The sequence below is a fragment of the Amblyomma maculatum genome, chromosome 1 (assembly GCF_055883805.1).
Source record: "Amblyomma maculatum isolate TAMU_Amacu chromosome 1, ASM5588380v1, whole genome shotgun sequence".
NCBI lineage: Eukaryota > Metazoa > Arthropoda > Arachnida > Ixodida > Ixodidae > Amblyomma > Amblyomma maculatum.
Window position 1 is genome coordinate 223,698,007 of NC_139344.1, and position 24,414 is coordinate 223,722,420.

General features: G+C 44.4%; 1 protein-coding gene across 2 annotated transcripts; it reads left to right on the forward strand.

The window, feature by feature from the left end:
• Nucleotides 1-12,158: 12,158 nt before the first annotated feature.
• On the forward strand, nucleotides 12,159-23,794 carry LOC146205732 (DENN domain-containing protein 11-like). 2 transcript variants are annotated; one of them, XM_084590392.1, is made up of 9 exons: nucleotides 12,159-12,592; nucleotides 13,549-13,648; nucleotides 13,728-13,886; nucleotides 18,775-18,907; nucleotides 20,093-20,231; nucleotides 20,301-20,426; nucleotides 20,485-20,635; nucleotides 20,706-20,768; nucleotides 21,760-23,794. In XM_084590392.1, exons 1-9 carry the CDS (start codon nucleotides 12,376-12,378, stop codon nucleotides 21,956-21,958), a joined length of 1,287 nt encoding a protein of 428 aa, XP_084446518.1. In that variant the 5' UTR covers nucleotides 12,159-12,375; the 3' UTR covers nucleotides 21,959-23,794. The 2 variants fall into 2 exon arrangements, with proteins under 2 accessions (XP_084446518.1, XP_084446519.1); XM_084590393.1 differs by lacking the exon at nucleotides 13,728-13,886.
• The last annotated feature ends 620 nt before the right edge of the window (nucleotides 23,795-24,414 follow it).

Here is a 24,414-nt window from a genome sequence, read left to right on the forward strand (position 1 = left end):
CTATGTGCACATTCTCAGCTGTAGCCCGTAGCTTCGCCACCCCTGTTCTTATCTCCCTGCCTAGGTTTTGTCCCCTGTTCTTCAGCACGTCGTTTATTCCGGCATGGATGATTACCAGATTGTCTCCTTCTCTATTTTCCCACAGCATATCCTTTGTCCTCTCCACTACCTGCCCAAAACATTCGCCCGGCCTGCTTTCCACTTGCACTTTCTCATTAAACTTCACTGTCTTTAAGACTGCCTTTTTAATTCTCGTGACATTAGAGCTCCCTACCACCCATACTCTTGCTGGCGGCTCCTGTCTCTTCCTTGTCAGTGCTATCCAGTCCCTGCTGCCTCGACCCCTGTGTCCCCTCTTCCCTCCGGTTACCAACCCCCCCCCCCCCCCCCCCCCCGTCGTCCAGCGTGGTATTACTGCCTGCATTCTTGTGGAGTGCTTTCCGTCCCTCTGCCTGTCTCTTTGTCCACTCTTCCACCTGTTCTTCCAATCTGCTTGCCTTATCGCTCACCCCTCTCAACTAGCGCTGTAGGCTCTCCACCCTGATGTCCCACTCCTTCTCGACTCTTGTCTCAAACTCCGCCCTTCTCGTCCTTTCCTCCTGAAGCTCCTTCCTCATCCGTTCTACCTCCTTGGTCAGCTCCCCCTCTGCTTTCTCCACCGCCGTGCATATTTTGCATTTCAAGCTGGCCTCCTCAGCTTCCATCATGCTCTCAAACCCTGTCTCGTCCAGGAAGCACCAGCGCTCACACGTTCCGCACTGGACGAGATCCCCTGGATCCCCACCCTTTGCTTTCCTGGCCGGCCGCCCCATAGCTTCAACTGTGCGACAGAATTCGCGCTGCTCAGAAAATTTTTCCGAACTAGGCCTAAATACTTTTTCCTAGCGCTGTTCTATGTTATTTAAGTCCTATAGGTCGAAAAATTTTTTTGTTTGTTTGTTTTCACTTCCCTGTCTCTGATCTTAAGCTAAATTATAATCTAAATTTGCCGCCACTATACGATTACATAAAAAAAACTGGTATAAGAAAAGTACTCAGCTTCGGCTTCGGTCGTCCTTCGCCATCCGCCATCCATCCAGCCTCATCATCCAGCTAGGGCTATGATCTCCGATGATCTCCATGCCCATTTGGCTGCGGGGCATCTGTGAAACAAGAACTAAACTTTTCAGCAGTTATAATTTTAGTCCTCATGTTTTATTGAAAGATAATGCAATTTCAGCAGTTTAAATATATTGCAGATAAATATATATATTTCTGTCTCAGTGTCACAGAGTTATGTACACTTGTACTCGTGATCACATGCGCACGACTTGCAAGGTTGCACTCAAAGTAAAAAAAAAATTACTATTGCCATGCGGAGCAGTGACAAGGTCAATGGAAGTGACCTAGTAGTAGTACCGGCTTTTCTGTTTGGGCTGCAGAAATAGTCTGAAAGAACAGACAGCCTATCAAGTAAATGTTATAGCAATGTCATCTTATGTGGTTCAACATTTATGCATCATTTTACAATATTGCTGCAATGTGAAAAGACCACTTAGAGCAACATTGCCAGCATGTTACCTGTTAACATTGCAGCAACATTATTGAATGTTGAAAGTTCTCCCGTTATGTTTAATAAATGTAGTCCAATATTATCGCAACATTGCACAACATTGGTAATGCTGCTGCAATGTTGCAGAAACATATTGTGCTACTAGCCTACTAGGGTGGTGTCCTATTCGTTTTTGTTGTCATCTTTGCACCGTAGCGTTTACAAATCAGTAACCTCAGCTCACTTTAAGGTTTTCTGTGTATGTGCAGGGTGAATAAAGCTTTCTTCTATAAAAACTTACTAGAAAAGACTGTTCTTTAAGTTCACAGTAGGGACCTCGTTTTGTGGTGCGAGCTATGAAGGACTTTTTTTTTTTTTTCATGCATGGCCTGCTAGGTGAATGATTTCAATGGCGTTCATGGTAGGTCCGGGCAATTTGAATAGATGCTAGTGGTATCACTTTATTTTGGAGTTTCCTTTCTCCGTGCATATTTTTCTTTTCTTAAAAAAACCACAAAACCCAGGCACGTAGCTCAACTGCCACTGCCTTTGGCTCGTTTCATTATTTTGAGCTTTTTTGTGTCTTCGCAGGTTGCTGGAATCTTGTCTGTCTTAAGGACACTGAAAAAAGCAGAACCTGGAGTTTACGATAAGCCACATTGAATTTAGCTCATCAGCCAATGCCTACAGTGTGCATTATGATTTTATATATCTATGCAAGTTATAAAAAAATATTATTATGCAGAACCTTCTGGGTGGATGGTTCCAGTGAGTTTACACCAGTGCATTTGCATGCATGCCTGTAACTTAAGTGTTTTTTGCCAGTGCAGGCTGTTTTGGAATTTAATTTTGCAGAAGAACCTTCAAAAAAGGCTTCTCAAATCCATATTGTCACCAAGTTTATTTGCTGATTGCTTTTATTTTTGTAGATGGAGTGCAATAAAAATTCGGACTGGAGATGTGTTCTTCATACATTCAGCATGTGCATTCACTATTGAGTGTAGCGATTTGTAGTTTGTGCTCATTGTCCTCAATTCTGCATGTGAGATCACACAATATTCTGCTTTGAGAGCATTCTTTTCTAAATTTAAAATTTTACAGTTAACTGGGGAAAGGGTGAATTGTTCAATTGAAGGCTTGCATTTTCTACAGCACTATAAGAAACAGCTAGAGATGACATATAATCAGCGGGGTGGTAAAGAATTAAGTAAAATTTAAAATTCTGTAAAAAAAATTTAAATTTTAATTCTCTTCAGCCCAACTGATTTTGTGCCATCTCTAGCTGTGTCTTATTGTGTTGTACAAAGTGCAAGCCTTCATCAATTCGCCTTCTCCACAGTTAAGTGTGTAATTTCGTTAAATTTAGAAAACAAAATGCTTTGAAAGCAGAGCACTGTGTGACCTCACATGCAGCATTGAGGACAATGAGCAGAAACTGCAAATCGTTACACATCTAAAACAAGAATAGAAAAGTTCAGCCAAGATGGTTTAAAGATGTCTAATAGCACAGCTATAGCAGAGCTACAGCTTGAAGTAATGTCTAGAACAAGTATAAAAATTTTCTAGGCGAGAGATTTTCAAGACTTCTACTAGCGTAGCGTTAGCAAAGCTAAATCGGAGCTACATGAAGGCTTGTAGCTCTTGGGTCTACAGAACGTCTCAAATGAGACTTCTTCTAGAAGTGCCCTTGGCCTAGACATATTCTAGATGATAATTAGCTTTTTTTGTGTTTCGTTGGAAGAAGTAGCCTACGTAGACGCTTCAAGCGGCCGATCGGGGGCGGCAGTCGCCATGGTAGTCGATGGTAGCGGCACATATCAGTCGTCTCCGCCACCATCCGGAGCAAAATCATAAGACACGGCAGAAGAGGTTGCAATAGCGCTAGCTTGCGTCGGAACGAAAGCTAGACTGATCTTCAGCAACAATAAAACTCCTATCTGGAATATCGGAAAAGGCAGAGTCTCGCAAGAAGCCGCCCGCATTCTATCAGCTGCAGCCAATATCGATTGAAAAATTTGGGTCCCAGCACACACGTCCGCCCCCGGCAACGAGGCAGCCCATGAGTTTGCCCGAGTTCTCTACTTCCGAGCAAACGAGGAGCCGCCGGACTGCCAGGATATGGACGAACGTTTGCAAGCCTATAAAGAAATCATCGAAAAGTATAGATTAGGAAGACGTCTGATGCCGCCACCGGATCCTAGCTTAAATAATAAAGAGGCGATTACAAGCCCTAAACTTCCAAACTCTGTCTGGTTGTTTCACACCCAGATAGATGAGAGAAAAAATGATAAATATAAAGCCTGCGAAGCGAGGGGGACTCTCGACCAGATACTTTGAGAATTCCCTAAGTCTCCGGGCGCTATGGACAACATTAAAAGTAGAGAAGCCTGGGAAACCCTGTTGCAAAGCGACGTCCCCGCTGATCAGCAAAGAGCCATCCGCCTGGCGGCTGAGGCCGCGAATAACCAATGTATATTCGCCAGTCCTTAGTCGCGAAGGTTCCTGCCCCCGTTCCTCAGGCCTGCGTACCAGGAGCAGGGAGTAGGGGGCCTCCTAAATCGGTGGAAAATAAAGTTTTAATCAATCAATCAATCGATCGATCGCCGCGAGCGCGCGGCGTCCGTCAGCTACGGCGGTTGCTAGGTAGCGGCTCAAGGCACTAGGTAGTTTTGCTCAAGGTCGGTCTATGTGACTCCTCGGAGCACCGCCACAGCCAACCACAGCGAAATCGCAAGTTCGTTGCCAATGTAGCTTTCGCTCCAAAATTCTCTCTGCGACTTCGTTGCCAGGTGTCGGCTGCGCATGCTCAGAGAATAAGCGTCCTTCTTAAACAAAAACAACTAGAAAGCTCCTTCAGCGCTGCAGAATGCAGAAGAGCAGCTCCGCAGATACCATAATATATGTATATTATATCTGTGCATAAAATTACCAAATGTTATTCCTTTACTTTTAAAATATTCAATCTGATTTCTTTTGAGTTGCATCCATTTCAGGAACGTTCTTTTTTTTATTATTATTAAGCCGGGCACTCACGTGACCGTTGTAACAGAAAATGAGTATTCCAGACTCCAACCTAAATTTTCTCAAAAAAATGTCTGTAATTTTACATACAATTTTATAGCGCGAAAAAAACAAAACAAAGTATCTCCCACGCGCTGATGCAGGTTCGAAGAAGGTTCGCATATCACTCGCGTTGCTACGCCATTTGCCGAGTGCAGAGAGTAGTGGTGTCATCGCAGACTGCCACGTTACTCTCAGCCTTTCAGCGCTAGATCTTCGTCATTGTAGCTTCTTGTGAGAAAGGTGTGGGCCTAGCGACCTTTTTGGTAGCCTGGCACAGTGGCGTGCTACCTTGACGCTATGTTCAGCAAGTCGAATCACACCCCAACGTTCGCAGAGATGAGTACCTCATACTACCTACTCGTGAGGAACTTCAGCGTTCCTGCTGAACTCGAACGCCGAGGCAAGTGGCAGCACCTGCTTTCTCTGAACGGCCACTGCGGTTTCGTTGGATTCACCCCGTACCGCGTCACCGACCACACGGACCGCGGGGGCATGTCGGATCACACCGCAACGTTCGAAGAGATGAGTACCTCATACGACGGACTCATGACGAACTTCCATGTTCCGGATGAACTCGAACGCCGAGGCAAGTGGCACCACCTGCTTTCTCTGAACGGCCTCTGCGGTTGCATTGGATTCATCCCGTATCGCGTCACCGACCACACGGACCGCGGGGGCATGTCCTTTATTCGCGTCCTTCGCCTTGAAGGATGGCCAGGTCGCGGGCCGACAGGAACGTCTGGCACTGTCTACTGAACTCTGCCTTCCTGACCAACTACAGCGACGGGACGTAGGACACCAGTCAGCCTCGTCGGGGAGAGGCCGCCTCGAGCTTCGGTGATATGACCCGAGGCGTGAGGCGTTCTCCCGTGCTGCCTGGATCTGGGGTTTGAGACGTTCCCCCGGCTATACCTGGGCCTGACGCCAGAGACTGGCCTGAGGCTTGAGGCAGTCCCCCAGCTCTACCTGGGCCTGTGACTTCAGACTTTATCTCGCCTTCACAGCTGGGCCTTTCGCTAGCGCTGGCGTTCCCGGGGAACGACACTCTCCAACAGGCTGTCCAAAACATTCGAGTCCATCCGGCCAATGCATCATTAGTGTGTGACGTTGCTTTATTTGCATATTTTGTTGATTTTTTTTTTTGCACGTACTTACGTATAATGAATAAATGACGCATTTTGACGACATTGGTCTGATCACTGCACGATGAAAATTATCCCATTGATCTCGGCGTATTCACGGTCGCCTGCACGGTGATGCTTGTGACGTTGTGGTTTGTGAGTGGTCCTATTTCGCTGATGGGCGTAGAATTGTATGCTGGTTCTTTGCAGCGGAATCGGAGGCGCTGGGGACGACGGCTTCCACGAGTGTGCTCTCATGCTCTCAGGAGCCGACCTGAATTTACTTTTGGTAGCCGTCTCCTCGTAGCATTATAAAGGTACGATTCATGTCGACATACCTGTAACTTGTAGGTTGTATTCCCTGTCGCCTGCCGCGTGGGAGACGACGGGAAAAATGAAGCCGTTTTCCGCTTCCGGTCCGCCGTAGCCTTGATCATCGTCGTCGTCTGTTGAGGTTGTTTCGTTTGGGTAGTTTGGAAGATCCAAGGTGCTGTGAACGCTGTAATTTGCTTCAATAATGGTCAATTGCGCTGTCTACGGATGCAGCAATAGGGCCTGGTGTAAAAACTCCCGAGAACAGCACAGCTGTCAACTTTTTTGGGTAGACGCCTGCTGTGGCTGGTCTTTACCCGCCCTCGAAAGACTATGGCCAGGGGATGAACGGTGCACGGTTACTAGTTTCACGGGCAAGCTGGTTCGCCAGCTCATTACCCAATCTTGCACTGTTGCCTCTGCTGTGTCGTTTTGCCAAAGCATTGCCGTGATGACTGTCCCGCTCGATGTGATATAAACGCGATTGTGTATGTGCAAGTGATGGCGCTTACTCAATGACAACTTCATAACATGCTACTTTCAACCCTTGGAGGAGAACCTTTCGGACTGCTGCCTCTGGGCTCCCGGTACGTGTTAAAGGAAAGCGACGAATACCGTCAAGCTGTTGCATGATACTAATTAGCTCTTGCTATCTTTTCTCTGTGACTGTGGGCACCATACTTACCGCTGCGCGCAGTACAAGCTTCGGGCTAAGATGATCGAGATGCCCGTTCGTGCCTGCTTTGCGGCCATACAAGTCAGTCCCTCAAAGCCCGCTTGCTTCCGGCGTTTAGTACAATGCATGTTACGCTCTACATGCTTGGGCACCGGGGTTTGGCTGGAAAGGTTTCCGCTGCTAAAAATTAAAAAAAAAAAGTAATGGAAAGTGCCGTTCGTGGAGAATCCGAACCGCGAAATGTTGCTCGCGGACGGAAGCAAAGCAGTGGAAATTGCTGACGTAAGGGTCACGTATACAATGTGCTAGAATGTTCTAGCTCACTGTGGCAGATCGTGATAGCACTTCGCGATTTTGTCCGTCGTGTGAATCCACCACACGTCAACTTTGGTATCATGACCGGGCAGCGTCGCCCCCGTGACCGAAACAATTGCGGATGGTGCTCCTCCATTCCGTGCAATGACGTCGTGTGACGTTTTCGCGGCGAGGAGGAAAATAGCCTCGAACCGGAACGCGATGCGCGGCTCCTCCTGTCTGGTATGTGGGGACGCGGGGATACCAGCGGGGGCGGCAGGGCATTCTACAGAGAAAGGGCACACGTTGCAGTCTTTTGCACACAGAGTGTCTTGAATAGCCGCAAAGTATCTAAGCCGATTAGCTGATGTGAGCGATGTTATTTCTTTTCCTGTTCTTTCTCCTTTCACCCCTTTCTTTCCTTCATTTCCCTGATCGTTTCATTTCCGCCGGCCGCAATTTAGCTGCTAAGAGCTGCCGCGGTTAACGCAATCTTTTTTTTTTTTCACTCAGTTTTTTGCGTTAACAAAAAAAAACCAAAAGGAGATGATTAACAGAAGATAAAAGATTAACAGCGGTGGTATGCGCGTGTGTTGCTCTACACTGTTCCACTTGCAACTCACTCAATTGGGCGAAGACGAGCAGCTTCTGAATTTCAAGCCCCAACCGAAAATGTTTCGCTTTGGCAGCCTTTCGTGCGAGTTCTAAACACTGTGTTTGTAGAGTAGGGACCGGAAAAACTGAATACCCTTGCAACAGCGGCAGACTTTGGGCAACAAGCGGATGATATTCCTTGCGGCAAATATTTACGAGATGCCGCCAGGTAAAGAACTATTTCGATTCAGTCACCTGAGGTTAATGCAAGTATGAAAGAACCTGTTCCACTTGAAGACAACGATATACTAATAAATTGGTTGTCAACTTATTTAGTGAAACAGCGTTAAAATCTTTTTTTTTTTTTGAAAACACGCATCTCGTAAGATTTTGCTACGGATAATAAATTGGAATATGATCATAGGAATAGCAGCGATTGCTTGCAGTAAGCAAACCTTGCGACGAAAAATGGACTATATAATTGTTGACAAAAGCAGCTTTCGATGAGGTCATTATGGGACATAATTTAAGGTCCCTATTCCATAGGTATCATTTGTCCAATATTTCATCTTGTATTTTAATGTAAGCATGACGGCAGCGTCAGACAAACGCAACCCAGTCAGAGATATTGCAGGATAGCAGCTTCCGCTGTTGACAAGTCATCGCCACTCCCCGCACATACCGGCAAACATGTGGTCGAGTCATGTAGGTAATGCTGAAATCCGATTGCCCAGTAGTGGATGCTTGAACACCCTGCCTGATTGTCACCCAACAACAGTAGCCAAGGTAGAGTAAATGTATAGTGAACTAGTAAATGGATCCGAAATGGATAATGGATACTTAAGAATAGAACCCCAGTGGAGGTGCGGGAACTTCCGCAGTAGCCGCTCAAGCAGTAAAGAGTATATGAAGGATCGGTTGACCCAACAAATCTAGCGCGATTAGCATTGCTCCTAAACGTGACATGAAACGGCTACATTCGCTTTCTTTCTTTCCTCAAATTGGTGCGGTAAGCCGTCTCTAGAAATCATTTAAGAATAAAAAGTAGATCAAAAGCTGCCATCACTGCCAGTGGTGCGCCGCCGCCTCTCTGTGCCACATAAAAGTTACACACTAATTGTAATCAGGCTTGTAGCCTTCAGCCGACCTGATCAGGAGCATAATTTTTTGTCATTTCTGACCGAATGGCTTCGCTGCTACTGAAAACGTTTTTTCTTTCAGCTAGGTACTTTCAGAAAGCAAAAATTTGCACGCGAATGCTCCAAAATGCCGATTTCCGCTACTTGTCGCCTGTTCCGCGGATGTGACCCCACATACCAGCATGGCGGTTGTTCACAACTCGGCCGCTAGATGGCGCCACATACACAAAATGGCAGCGCCCATGATAAAACGGTCAACATTTCACGCGGGCCTGCTTAAGGCAGGGTGGTTCTGATTTCTCTATAGTTCTGATAGAAGAGTTTGGCTGGTTTGGCCTCGCGAGTACTAGGTTGAAATAGGATGCTGTGTCGACGATCTTTCCGCACACGACATAAGCTAAACCGCCTGCCGCAGTCCGCCGGTGCCGGCACGGCGGCTTGTTTGCGACCCACCATCAGAAAACAACAACAACAACAACAAAAAAAAAAACTGCTAAAATCTGTTGGTCCCTCAAATGATACGCGATTGGATAAATTAATGTAAAAAAAAAAAACACCTTACTGAGGATCGCTGATCTGCATCGAGATTCTTGGGATAAGCTGTGATACAATCGAATTTCTGCTCGCAAGCTGCAGCTACCGATATGTCGGTCAGCACTTCCGATCTCGTACTCTAGCTCCGCTGCTAAGGTGTCGCCTAGATTACATTTTTATTTTACTCCGAGACAGTTAGGTTGACAGTATAGCTGTTTCATGAACAGGCAATTAGCACTGATCAATTCCAAAGCGACAACCGCTGCGGCTTCGGTGTGAAACAGTTGAGGCCTATAGGGCAGCACAACATGGCGGCTGAGTCGGTCTGCGGTTAGGGCATGTTTTGACAAGCGCGCCTGCTTCTTGATGTTGTGACATCGTTCGTGTGAGATTTGGCGTTTAGATAAGCAGCAGTAAGTCATGTCAGTAATAAATACAAAGCTATCTATGAGTTTGGCTACACTAGTTTCAAAATAAACGTTCGTTGATACGAGTGCGCATGGACTCGCTAGCTTGCAAGTGAAAACTCCGTCAGTATTGCCGCACGTACCAAACATGCCGCATTAAAGGGCGACAAACTCTTCAAGCGGCAGTTTTTTTTTTTTTTTTGATATTCACATTTTATTTTATGGCATGTTTCAGCGCGGCCATTGAGTGTATATATTGTTCACGTGCTCATATACCGAGTATAACAACTTGATTTGTCTTCAGCGTATATCATGAGGCAGACTGATGCAAATGTATGCTACTGTTCGAAACTGTAGCGAAACGGTCATTTGAGCTTAATGAAACAGCCGAAATTAACCCTCGAGGTGTGGTAATTCTTTGCACTACCGGTAGAAAAGCGCGTGCACCAAGCAGGGAGTTATACATCTGTGAGGAATTATGATTGCGTTTGTTCAGTCGACCCATTGCTCACCTCGCCCTAAAAATTAAAACACAACTGAAAAGCTAGCGCATTTCAAATATATCGCTCCTATTGCTCACCCCGTCGAAAAATGAAAATACATCTGAAAAATAGGCGCATTTCATATTGTTATGTCGACGCGGTATGGCTAGGAAGCCATGCTTACAAATCTTATCCTCCGTTTTTTCTTTTTCTTTTTCAGTTAACCACGTGGTGGGCTATCAGAATAAACTAAGATGAACGACAGTCATAACTAACAGCTGCACGCGGCGAAGTATAGGCGGTTATTAATCAGCTTGGTGTTTAAACACCGCAGCGCTTTCGGGCAGCTGCGATGGTATTATATTAAGCTAAAATTCAATGCGATTCGCGAGCATGAATGCACTGACGACGCGGCCTTTTGCCTCAACAAAATACGTCGCTCAGAATCCACATGGGTCGTCAAGTCAAAACATCTTACGAACCGACCCAGTGAACCGAAACGCTGATTTTTACACATCATTTTCTTCGTGGCAGGAACAACATATTTGCTTTGTCAAACAGTTTATTGATTTGCACATCTAGGAATCGCAAAAAATATTCATCTTCTGCTCGCATCTCCACGCTCCAAATGTCGCCCGCCCCGCGAAGAGCGACCACCGGCTCACTGCTTCAAAAACAGGCCGCGCAGACTTGTTGCTTCTGAAACTTGCTGTAATGTGTGAAGTGCACGTAGTTAAAACTGCATGGCCAGCCCATGCGCTTTAAAACTTTGCATCCGGGCTCGGCGCACCTTCCCCGTCCGTAAACAAACGCCTACTCCACCGTTGGATGAACTAGCTTCGTAATGGGGCTTTTAGTAATGGGTAGTCGTGATCAGCAGGTTCAATGGAAATTTGAAAACTGCTTTCACTCAGAGCGCAGTCATTTTCGTAACATTATCGAAGGCCTATAAAATTTTGCGTGCGCTCAATTTTTATTCATGCCATTATTTGCGAAATGAATTAGTTTTGGTCGTGTATAGCAGCGCGTAGAAAATACGATATATTAAATTGAGCAAATGCCATTCGGCAGGAATGACATCAAATTTTCCATGCGGCAGAGGTATCGCTGTGTAGACAATAATCTCACTCGCAGCGTCGAGAAAAAAAAAAAAAAAAAGGGAATTTGTAGTAGCGATCGGTCGCCCTCGTATATGCCGGCCACTTGCATCGGATTTGTGAGTGCATAAATGGTTTAAAAATTCTAGGGATTTGAAACTTCATTCAAGATCGCTCGCTCGTTCTGTCCTCATTGGCCATGCATGCCAAATATTGCTTTTTTTTTTTTTTAATTGAATTAGAATGACCATAGTCTTAGCTGTCCCCGTCCGATAACATTGAGGGCGACTCACCGATATCACATCTGTTTAACATGGTGTCGTACGTGACAGCGATTGAACTTGAGGTTCTTGAATAGGGGGGGGGGGGGGGGGGGTGAAGAAATTGGGGGCACAGCCCTACAACTGTCTCCCAGGGCAGCATGACAGCGATTGACGTTCGCACACCTCGGCAGAACGGCAGCGGCTGCGTGCGGCGCGGCATCATGTGACGTCACGCAAGGCAGAGCTCTCCGGGCCCCGCGCGGGAGTTTCAATTTTGATTAAGTTTTTTGCCGATTTAAAATTATTGCTTGCGTATTGTAAAAAAAAAATAATAATCGCGTACTGCGATGACCAAGCCTTCAGCAATATAAATCAACCATTAACTCAGTCTGACTCATTCACGGCCGGCCTCGAGGTCTCCTCAGCCCTACACTACACTACAGAGTCTCAGCCTGACTCGCTTTGGGCCATTAAACCCTATAAGTCAAACCATCCATCCATCTGAAAAATTCATACAAGGACTAGTTATTTTTTACTATTTTGAAGCGGAGTACAGTAGCAGAGGCTCCAGCTGTACGTCATCGCGGTGTAAGCATAGATGCAGGCGCCTTTCAACGGACGTTCGGAACAGCGCGACAGTGGCGCGCCATAGTGGCGCCAGCGCATTTGATGACGCTTGCGCTCTCCGCGTCTCCGCTTTCTGTGCGCATGGATGAAAAGTGGCGAAACTGTTTACCATACGGTCGGGTTTCGCGTGTGTAGAATTCCGGCTCGATGCTTTTAAGAATGGTTCCACTGGGGGGTTCAACTTAATATTGCAGTGACCGACTACTCGTTCGTATCACGACCACAGGCCATCAGCATGGCAAGACGGAAAGGGGCTACCGATCGAGCTCCGCTCCTCTCGGATGATGAGCCAATTGATGGATACAGTACTTATACGAACATTTCATGCCAAATGAAATGCCAACTGGGACCAGTGCTGCCAGGGGCTGACAGCAGAAAGACCGACAAGTTAGGAGACAGCACTGTGTACGATATCGTCGGTGTATTCGTGATTGCATTCGACACTCGAGCGGGTGAGCATCGTATTTTAGGCGCTTGTAAACTTCAAACGCAAGAAGAGAAATGTAGCGTTCTTTCTAACTTCTTTCCACGTTACCATATAGCAGTGTACTTCGAAGTGCTCTTCGGTTTTTGCTTTTGACTAGCTGTCAAGTGGTGACGATATGTTTCTGCTTGTGAAAGTTTAGTTTGCAACTCCGCACTCCTGTATCGTCTCGTGAGTCATATATTTATAATTACATTTTAACTCGCAAGTAGCTTGTCACCTACTGAGGACGCCAGCGCGGTGATTGAAAGTTGTGCTCTGCTCAAGTATCGCTGGCACGCGGCCCTTGTTCGACTGCACATCTCGCGTCTCCCGAGGAGGCGTACTTACACATCATGTCATTGGTGCGGTCGCCAACATGGGTCGTTTGTTTGCTTCAGTGGAATCGGTTTCATCCATGAACGCATTACAAACATACTACAGCCTGTTGTAGCCCGCTTCTGAAGACTGAGTCATTTCCACCTGGCTTCATTTTTTCACTGCGTATAATAGCATAGCAGAGTATGTTCCTTCCTTTTATTTATTTTCATTCTTTTTTTGCTCAGCCTCAGCGCTTTTGAGCTAATTGTGCTTAATAATGTGATCTTGCCATATGAAATCACTTTAGTGGAAATTAAAAAAATTGCCTGTGAGAGGTGGTTCCAGGAATCCAGAATTGCAAGAATTTATTTACTGTGTTCATTTTAGTATTGTTTGTTCAGTGAGGCATGGAAATGTTGCATGCATTCAACAAATTGGAAATCGTGCTGAATTGTGCCCCCCCCCCCCTCCCCTCCTCACCTAGTTTTTCTTTAAAATGCCAGCATAAAGTTGCTGTTAGAGCCGAGAGATCATGCATAAAGTTCTCCTTCAAGTGTACTCGTTGGTTTGTTGTGGTGTGCATTTCTGTAGAATTAACATGCTATGCCAATGCTTTCTTCATAGGCAACACTGTAGAATGGTGGGCACCACATGATTTGGATGTGTCTGGTATCGAGTTCAATGCCATGACCAGTGGTGCGCACAGAGTTCATACTGACTTCATGTAAGCATTTTATCAAATTCCATATTGTGCATATGTTGTAACTATTTGTGAACTGTATTCTACACTTTTGTTTTCAAAGATACTTCAAGAGGAAAAATTGCTATGGGCTCTCCTGCTTTGAGAACATGAAAGTCGAAAGTGAACAGGAGCGTGGAGCACGGATGAAATCCATTGGTGTTCTTGCGAAGAGCTACTCGTTGTTGCATCTGCATAAGGAATTTCTGCAGAAGCAAGTACGGTACGCAAAATGCTGTTTTACTGCCCTTGCAATAAATCTGGATGGATTTTAATTTTGTGTGCTAGGCTGAAAATTGGAGGGCTGGCAAAAAGCTTTGGAAAAACTTCTTTTCAATATTAGTATGTAATGCTCTGAAAACTTCAGGTAGTGTGGTTTAGTGCAGCTGCAACACTATAATTATTGCTCTTTTGGGACTTAATGTACAGTGGTAAGCAGCCTTGTCTAGGGCGCTGCGACGGCGCTGTGCGGAGCAAGTCAGCGACATCTAACGGTAGGCTCTGGGTTTCAGTTATACGTCCAGTGCACATGCGCAGCAGGTCAAAGGGATGCCTGCTCACCGCTTCCTTCTCCACCCCCTCCCTTGCGATTACCCTTTGTGCCGTTAGGGTCGCGCTGCAAGCATTTGTGAGGCTGTAACGGTCGCCAGCGCGTCGCGATGCCGCAGTGTTCCTCGAGTGTATCAAAACGGCCAGATAAGCAAGCGCGAGCAATAGCGGATTAACGTGCGTTCCTGCATACACAGCGCTCGCCGCCCCGGTGATTTCCTCTTGGAAGATGTCAAGTTCTTAGATCTGTACGGATGCCAAATGCAGTGCCCCATGTAGCTGATAGGCCAATGCAAAGACGTGATAAAACATAACGGCTGCAACACATTAAAGAACCAACAAGGCCCAATTCTCGAACTCTTAGCCTGGTGCATGTCTGAAACGCACAATTATCTGTTATCACTTGCACTTGCCTGCCCAGCCGCTTCGTGATTCGCACGAAACGCGTTGGTTTTCCGGCCGCAGTTACATATTAAGCGCGTACCTGGCGGCATTATGCACAAGCACTGAGCGAAAATGAGGCCGTGAACATGCGAGCATGCACCGCTTTATTTTGGCCACGCATGCGCGTGGGACGCATAACTCAAACCCAGGGCCTAACGCTAGATGGCGCTGACTTGCTCCCCGGAGCACCGTCGACGCGCTGTAGACAAGGCTGCTCACCACTGTACTTGGTGTGGAGTATGATACAGGAGGTAGAGCATAAAATAATAGACTGAAAAAGTGCATTGTTTGTAAATGTTATGTTGGTGAAGAAACTTGTCAAGGCAGCAACGAGCTTGGCTATTCTTTAGTTTGATTCAGCAGAGCTCTTTTCATTTAAATAGGCAACAGGTATTGTTACTAGCGTTCGTTTGGATGTGCTAGTGCTAGCTGTGGCAGTTTCCACATAAAGCTTGGAACAGATTTTGTTTCTGCACTTGGAAGTGCCGAGCAAGTGGTTTCCAGCAAATTAATACCTTCGTTTGGGCTAGTCGGTGAGGCATCATGGAGAAGAGCAGTGCAAGAAAACAAGGACACAAGAACACACTGTCCTGTCCTGTTTTTCAGTGTGTTCTTGTGTCTTTGTTTTCTTGCACTGCTCTTCTTCATGTTTCCAGCAAAGTTGGTGCTCCAGACATGTTATTGTTAAAAATTTGCTGGAGAAGGCTGATAGCAATTTGGAGAAACAAGCAAGGTATAGACGATTTTACGGAAGGGTGAAGGGCGCTGCCATATTGGGCACTGAGCTGCTTCCGTAGCAAAGGAAAGAGTTGATGACACCCCCCCTTAGCAGCCCACTCAAACCGGTTTCTCCGAGGGGCATAAAATGGTCTATACTTTTGCTTGTAAAATTTGTAGCTGTAAAGGTCACTTTGTTTTAGTGTTGCTATTGGAGATCTTACCATAAGCCGTTTACATGAAGGCGACAGTAGCGCATCGCATTGCATTTCATAGCGCCTTATGGTAATGCGATGCGACAGCGTTTACATGTAGCGCATCATCCCTAGAGCGGTGGTGCCAGCACGCGTTGTCGCATATTGAAAGCATTACTGGCACCGGGTTGTAAATTTTTCAAATTCATTTAATATTTATTTTCTACATACCGGAATAAAAGGAAAGCTGTAATAAATACCAAAGCAGCATATGAAGCGAAATTAAATACTACTTCTCCTTTGTTTATCCAACCCGAAGGTAATTGAACATTCCGCGCTTTCTGTTCATGGCGCCCAACAACGCTTACTAAGCCTATCACCTGCTCGATTCCAGAAGCTATCCTAAAATTTGAGGCGTTTTGTTGCCAGAATTGCGTGGTGCCGGCATCTTCAGAAAAATAAAAGGCTTCATTCACCACTCGTTTGCAGCGAACGCGAGACAGAGTGGAGCGGCAACAACGAATTGATGGTGAGGTGAGCGGTAGCCGCTTTGCCGGATGCCGCTATCTTGCCCATAAGTCGATGCGACCAGGTTTAAATGCAAAGAGAAAGTCGACTTACCCCTCTCAATCCAGCCCTGCCTGGCGCATTAATGCAATGTGCTTTCCTAGCGCATTACCCCTGTTTACAAGAGTGCATTGCGCTAGGAACCGGGTGCGATGTGATGCGCCAGCTGTCGCATTACGCTGTAGAGTGCTATAGACGGCTATAGAGTGATTGCGGGCTCCTGAAGAGAAGCAGTGATGTCCCGCTCTAGTGGCACTACTTGCCACTCAAGCTTCAGAAGGCATGCACCTTGTCCGTTACCTTCACTGCCATATGCATTTGCTTGTGCATGTTTGCTAGTGTTGCGATTAGAATTGATGGTCTAGATGGTGACAGTGCAATGTTTTTAAGAAGGCTGCAAATGCGCTGCAAACACATTTTTAGAAAAGGTGGCCACATTAATTTTTCATATGAGAGCGCACACTTGATGAAGAAATGTGGGTAACATGCTCATGCACAGAGGAGTATGCGCTTACATGGATTTTTAATGCATTTTTGGAATGGAAGGCAGAATTTTCATGACAATGCAAGTATTCATACTTTATATACTGAAATTCAGTAAAGAAGTTAGGGAAGACTGTGATGCACTGGTGTACAACTCACATACACGAATGGAACATTAAAGTGAATGACAAAAATGAGAGAGTGTAACTGAATTGTGACATATCTGGATATGTTTCATTTCACTAATGGTATGGTATGTAGGGATTAATCCTTTGTAGGTCACATCATTAATGGTGTGGTAAGTAGGGATTAATCCTTTGTAGTTCACAAGCTAATATGCCTAACAAGCTGGTCTGACCACTAATTTTTTAGTAAGAGGGGTTAAACATTGGCACCAATAACTTCATAAAGCAACCTTAAAGCATAGTACATATCCGTACCTCAGTCTTTGTGACGTATAAGAAAACTTGCATTAGAACTGCACATTGCTTTAAGAAGTATTACAGGTCAGCTGACTTATGGAAAAGGTTGTTGAGCTAAACAGAGTCTAAAATTCAATTTTTCCCGCCAAAATGGTCATATTGAACTGTAGATCTGCACTTGTAGTGTAAAAATGCAAAAAGCACCGAGTGGGCTTTTTAGCAACTGTTAAAAACACACGGATTGGTTTGTTTGATAATTGTGTAATAATCAACATGCAAAAATGTGGTACACAGATGCACCATTGTCAGCCAGCTGACACTTGAAGCTAGTGGGGCAGATGTGTCCTGCTGTCATGTAGACGGTTAACATCCCAAATCGACATGCACTATGAGAGCCGCCATAATGCAAGGCTGTGGATCAGTTTCAACCACCTGAAGTTTTTGAACGTGCAGCAACATCGCACATTACATGTAAAATGTCATTTCTTATTTTTTTTTAATGTGGCATGTTTATGAAAACACACTGAGAAAAACTTGAAAGATTTAATGAAATTTTCCACAGTAATTTAGACAGTATATTAAATTAAATTTGGGTTTGACTCTTTTCGATATGAAAGCATAGATTTGTCCCCATTTTGATCGAAAATATTATATTTAGTGTTGCTTTCAGGGTCTCTTCATGAAAATAATATCTAAAAATCATCATACTGTCAATAAAGCAGATGAACATTTAGAATATTCATTGTATGCAATCAGGAGCACTGCTATGCTTTAACCCTTAAGCTGCCGGGTTTTATTTCCACCACTGCGCACTGACTATCGTGGTTCTTTTTAGCATGTAAATATCATGCAAATTTTATGCAACTAAGGCACTTCAATAATGATAATAATAGTAATAATAATACAAAGAGATCGACGATAGGTAATCAAGAAAATATTTACACGCAGCGTTTCCTGGCAGCTAGAAAACAGATAGCAAGACTCCCTTCACAGCTTTTGGTCGATGCTGGGTGTTAGCACAGACGCGGGAGACTCAGGTTGGGGTGTACTTCATAGTAGTCAAAGCGACGCGGATGTAGATACGTGCGCTCCATCTGTTGTTCAAAATTTACCTTACAAGTTCTATAAACTTATACGGCTTCTCTATAGATGTCACCACATGCATCATTTTTGTTTTACACCAGTGGTTTTGGGAGTGGTAGAGAGTGAGTTAACTAGCCAAAACCAGCATACTCGGGATTGGAAAAGGTTGTGCATATGTGGCACTTTGAGTTATGTCAGGCGTGGGAGTGAAAATATTAAAGGAAGCAGGTAAGCACCAATAGCAGGCTTCTGCTTTAAGCACTGCTGTTATCTTTTCTATTGGTCACACATCAGCAATGGAAGGTAAACTAGTTAGAATACAGGGAGGCTGTTTCAAAACACATAAAGAGTGCCAGCTGCTTTGAAAAGGTGATGCAAATCTGGTGCAGAAGCAAGTGACACTGCCACATCCTGTCTGCTTGGAGATGTGACAATACTAAATTGAACTGGTAGAGCCAATGAAACGAGAGTAAATTTTATGTTTCACTCTTGCATCAGATTCATTCAAGAGAACTGAAACTATGCTCGCTTTGTCTGAAAACAGGTAGCTCAGGTTACTACGAGGATATTTTTTTTTAATGGGAACCGGAATAAAAGATTGTATCTTGTGCCATGGTGGCACACTTCCTTTTCTATTATTTTGTACTTACAGACAACTATTGGAGAAGCCAGGAGCATATGAAGACCTTCTTCAGTTTTATCTGGCTTACCAAACACCGCCTGCTTTGGATACCTGCCTTGGCACCACCTACAAATCTATCTGTGATGGCATGCATTCCATGGAGGTAATTATGAGTACATATAAACTGCTGTACGAGCATATCAATAGACATCTAAGCTCTCTTGCATCTAAACATATATGTGTGGAAGTAAATTCCCTTTTAGAAAAAAATAACGCATCTTAACAGAATGCATGACCTTAAAGCATATAGGCATGGTTAAGCTGCTTAGAAAAATTGCTACACAGAGAAAAGCAGAAGTACACTGTGCTCAGAAAAAAAAAAAAGGAGGAGGAGGCCATAAATTTCACTAGCACCTGTATTAAATCATCAGCTTGCTGAGAGTTGTTTTTACTACAATTCATGTTTCTGAATTAACTTGCCTTGGGAAGTACTGAATTGCATGTCTTATGCAAAAGCTCTCCACAGTATATCATTGTTAAAGGACATTGCGCACACAACCTACATTTTTGTGTTCTCATGCCCTGCAAAAAAAGAAAAAAGAAAAGAAAAAAAAAAAAACTAGCCAGTGTGCATGATTTTAATTGTTCATGTTGCAAATTTTTTTGCATTGTGTGTGTGGAAAGCTGTGTGAATGTTAAACATTCACATAGGTCACCTAAAGGGCTGTTTGCTTTCATAAGCCTATTTGTGCGCATTTTTTTTTCCGACCTTTTATTAGTGCCAGGATGCAGATTGTTTGTGCTGGCTGATTTGTTTGATCTCACCGTTTTGTACTGAACTGCAAGCTGTGTCTGCTTACGTGGTTCTGTTCGAACATATAGCCAGAGATGAAATGCTAGGTTAGGCGGTATTGTGGTTGGTATACATTGAGCTTTGCACATGCCACTGCAAACAAGCCTGCACGTTGAGCATATGAATGTGAAATTGGCCTCAGAAATGGAACAGGCGTAACCAAGACATACAAATAATGGGCAAGAAGTTCACTGTCGACTCAGTTTTATTTCAGATTCTCAGATTTCATTTTTCTTCTGTCCTAGAACTTCGTCATAGCAGGCTATTCGGTTTCGTTTGTGGTTCGACCTTCTGGCCTATGGCTGTATTCATAGATAGAGTTTCTGTGTACAGCCTTTCAAATGCTTCAGCAGTAGGACATAATTTGAAAAAGTTCATCTACAGAAGGGAGTGCAAGAAGCAAGTTTGTACTGTGGATGTCTTGCTTGCGTACTGTGATGTTGCACACCTGTTAATGGTTCATCCACCCTTTATGGATTTTATTTCTCCCTCTAGATTACGCATCCAGCAGGTTGCTTCTCCCAGTTCCTTAACTTCTTTGGGGAGAAAGTATTCCTTCTGTGGAAGTTTGCACTGCTGAAAAAAAGGATCCTTTTTTTTTCTCCTCCACCAATTGGTGTGATTTGCTATCGTGGTAAGTTAAATGATGAGGCTGTCTGGTAGCAGTAATGCCCATTGCAGATTTTCTTTTTCCCTCTTCTAGTGTACTGCACAAGCACCTTGGTTGCTCACGTATACCCCGACGTAGAAACATGCTTGTGCCCACCGAATTTCTACGTGAATGTCACTGACGTGGATGCCCTGGCAGAACAGCTGTCCTACGTGGCTTGTATGCCTTTTCTTTTTTGTGAAGAGAACTTGAAAGTACATTAGTTTCTTTGTTTCAGGCACAACTGAGAAGATCTTTGAGACAAAACAAAACCTGTTTGACCTGTTTGTTGACCAGCAAAATTTAAAAGTTCATTCCTCCTTGCATGAAAGGTTGTTGGAACTGAGCCCTGCTGACAGGATGAAATACAATCATCTTTTAGAGCTCAGGTAGGCAATACAACTAGGTATTGTAGCATTGAATTCAGTGCACTTTTTTTTTTTTCTTTTCTCTATCCAGATCCAAATGCCAACCATTGCTTGCTGGTGATTCAGATGCTACGGATGAATCCTGGTTTACTGGGTATGTGCCCGATGCTGGTGGGAGGTCATGCATGTGGTGCAGCAGCTTGGCAGCTGTGCTGATTATGCTGTCATGAAAAAGAGACTGGGTCTGTAACAGCTAGAGATAATGGACAAGATTAAGTGATGCACATCCGAAGAAAATTTTGGTACCTTGGTAATGACAAGTGCCAAATATGTCTAGGGGCTTTCTGTTTCCAAGTGTCCAGCTATTTTTGTTTTTTATTGCATAAGCAATATACTACGCGAGGTTTCAGCCCGCCGCGTAAACCTGGCTGGTAGCCACGTTTGACCTTTAGAGTGACCGTAGTTGGGGCCCCTCTTCAAGCTGTCTGGTAAACCCGGTCGGTAGCCACGCCGTAGCCACAAATGGCAGGAGCTGCCAACTTGGGTCTCTCGTTTCACATGAGACTGTTATGTCAGAATCAGCCTGCCAGGACTCTGGCATTCACGTTACCCATTAAGGTATGCTCATACTGCTTGGTTAAAGTGAGGCTTTATATGTGAGCTGGGGAAGAAGAAGAAGAAGAAAGAACAGAAAGAGAAGCTACGTCGGCTTTGCTTATGCAACCTACCGGGTTTAACTAAAACTAAACCGCAGCTAATTTTTTTTTTTTTACACAGCCTTTAACAAGGCTGTTTAGAAGTAGTGTATAGTTCAAAACATTGAGGATGGTAATGGCAGTGCTGTGAACAGTTACTATTCAAGTGAATTTTTTTTTGTAAACTGTGTTGGTGATCCACACTGTAGAAATCAGCCCAACTATTCGACATTTTGTGCAGCTTCTGTGAAAGCCTTGCAGTGTGGCACCTCTGAAAATGAAAATTTTCTTTGAGCATAGCTGAAGCACAATTCAATTTTATTTTAATTGCACATAATGCTGGCAGATCAAGACCTGAGATATTGACAATGTTTTGAGTGAAGAGGTTGCTACTCAAGTACATAGCTTGAACACACACACACACACACACACTTCATTTTTTTTTTGCAGGTTTTTCATGGCCCAAAATACACAGCTGTTCAAAGAACTGCTTGTAGCATCCAGAAGCCCAGAGAAGTTGTGGACTGAAGAGCACATGCAAAGAGTGGGTCTTGACCCTCATGGTGACAAGCTGTTTTTAACGGAATTGGTAGAGCGTTATGGCATAGACATTGTGCTGATTACAGACAGTGTTTGCTGCCCAGCATGACTGTGATAACTGCATAACCTTGCCACACTTGCCCCGGCTATACTCCTGCTTTTGTCCAATAGTTCTTGTAATCGGGTGGTCAAAGTTGCTGTCTCTGCATGCATGTTATATGATTTAATTTACACTGCTGCATGCTACTTACTCCAAAGTTATTGCATAGTAAGCGCGATACCTTTTTGTATCGTTTGTTAACATGGGTGAATAGTGTTTCATTAATGACAAATGGAAAAGGTAATGCAAATAATGGAGTGAATGTTGAATACTCAAATGGTGCAGCTTGTGTTCAGTATACATACAACAGGAGACATGCTGTTGGCACTGCAAGGTTAGGTTTTGTTTTGCACAAGTGAAAGCTTGTTGCTTTTTTTCTTTCTTTAGAACAGGTCTTTTGGTCTGTAGTCTAAATGCAAGACTTAAAACTTGCAAGTCAGCGTACAAGTTCCTTTTCCAGTTCCTCATGGAAAAGTCACCCAAGGCAAGCAGTTAAGAAGTATTCCTCGTGTTCTAAGTCGTTTTGATTTTGTGGTGCTTTACTATAGAGAAAGTTTCTGTTAAATGTTATACTGCTATTTTATAAATAAAGACACTATAGTGATAAAGTACAATGGCAAGTTTGTTCAAACTGAAACTGACAACCATATTCCTTGCTCTGTCTACAAGTGGTAATTAATGCCTTGAGCATCGCAGTGTGCAATTGCATTTCTGGAGCTTAACAGGAAATTGAGTTGGCTTAACAGGAAATGATTCATTGTGAAGGAAGTGCAGGCAGCTAATCATAGCACACACTCCCTCAAGTGAAAGCTTATTGGTGGCCTATGGTAAGAGAAGGCCAAACAGTGCAGCCGGGAATGAAATCACAGTGTTGGAGTGCATTCAGAAACCAAATTTCCTGCCCAATCAGTGCAGCAATTATTTAATACCCATATCTGGCAATTTCGCAGTGTGATGGGGCATCCATCATAGAGGCATATAAAGATTAATTATCTGTGTGTTATGCTCCTTTGGCCACCATGTTCAATCCGTTTCTCCCATGCACAATAGCTGCATAAACTGATAAGCGTTCTCTAACTGGAGTGCTTTTTCGGTTCCCTGAGCTCCTAAATCCATTCGTGCCTCAACACCCAACTTTACTTTGGGACTAATCGTATTGTAATTGCTTATACAGTTTAACCTCACTACAACGAAACCAACAGGGCATGCAAAAAATTAGTTTGGGGCGAAACCTGCCCAAAACAGTTTACATAGAAATGGGTCAGCTCTGCTTTTTTTCTGCCACGAGCACCATGGTGAGATTTTCACACACTCTGAGAAGCTACATCGACAAGTCTTCAGCTGCTTCTGCTTTGCGGACATTCCCGGAGAAAGAACTGTGGCCATCACATTTTGATTTCAGAATCTCAGATTATGCTCTACAAGATGCCAAAGTCCGTCACAACATCTTTTTCCCTGCCACTGGATGCTTTGATTATTCATGCTGTGTCTTATAAACTTTCACCTCCTAGCCACAGTTGCCATGCTAGCGTCGAGTGCAGCCCACAAGTGAAAAAGCTATTCAGTTACATGTGCAGAAAGCAGTGGCAAAATTCTTCAGAGTAAGCCCTCCAACTAATGGCATTGACAGAGAGGAACAGCCCCTCTCTTTGTTAGAGAACCAACATTAAGAACTGATGCCATTAGCTACAGGGCCTCCATTGAGGGTTATCTGCCGCTGCCTTCAGGACTTGTAGCAGACTATATGGCGAACTTGCTGCATTATGTGATGCATGCAAGTTACGAGGATATGGACAGATTGCGGATCTGGCACGAAAAAAAAAAAAAAAGCAGGAACTTGCACCCGTGCCTCTTCCCAATGTGCCAGCACAATAGTCACCACCATCAAGCAGTGAGGACTTCCATCTGTGTGTGGATGGGTGGGTCAGTAGGAGCTTGTATTGTTTCCAACTAAAGGTCTTAATAAATTCAAAACGAACCACAGATTGATGGCGATTCCCGTATTTAATCTAGCTCCATTAAGCAAAAATTTTGTTCAGCGGAAACTCGGTCCAAAATAGTTCATTTTGGCAAGGAATTTGTTCCATTACTTTCTATGGCGAGCTGATAAATTTGAGATAATTTGTTGCATTTGTTGTAGTGGGATTCGACTGTAGTAGAATACATCACATCGGGCTAGAAGCCAAAATGTGGTCTCTTAGTACCTTCCTAAAGCTGTTAACTGCTGAACCACAGTGAGGAATCGTGGAATGAGCTTCACAACATGGTTGAGGCATTTTCTGGACTAGTGTGCCATTGGTGAACCGCAGAGAATTTTAGCAGTACTGCGGCTTCCTTTACATATTAAGCGAGCACTGGTTTTGACTGCTTCCTCCTGTGTTTGTCACAGTAGACTTTCAGGAAATAACTGCATCAACAAGGAGCAGTTACTTTGCAGATTACCTGCAGAAAATTGCACACGGGAC

Coding starts and splice junctions, on each gene's coding strand:
- LOC146205732 (XM_084590392.1), top strand. CDS start 12,376: ATGGCAAGACGGAAAGGGGCTACCGATCGAGCTCCGCTCCTCTCGGAT. Junction 20,427..20,484: donor ACAGCTGTCCTACGTGGCTT/GTATGCCTTTTC, acceptor TCTTTGTTTCAG/GCACAACTGAGAAGATCTTT. Junction 20,636..20,705: donor AATCATCTTTTAGAGCTCAG/GTAGGCAATACA, acceptor TTCTCTATCCAG/ATCCAAATGCCAACCATTGC.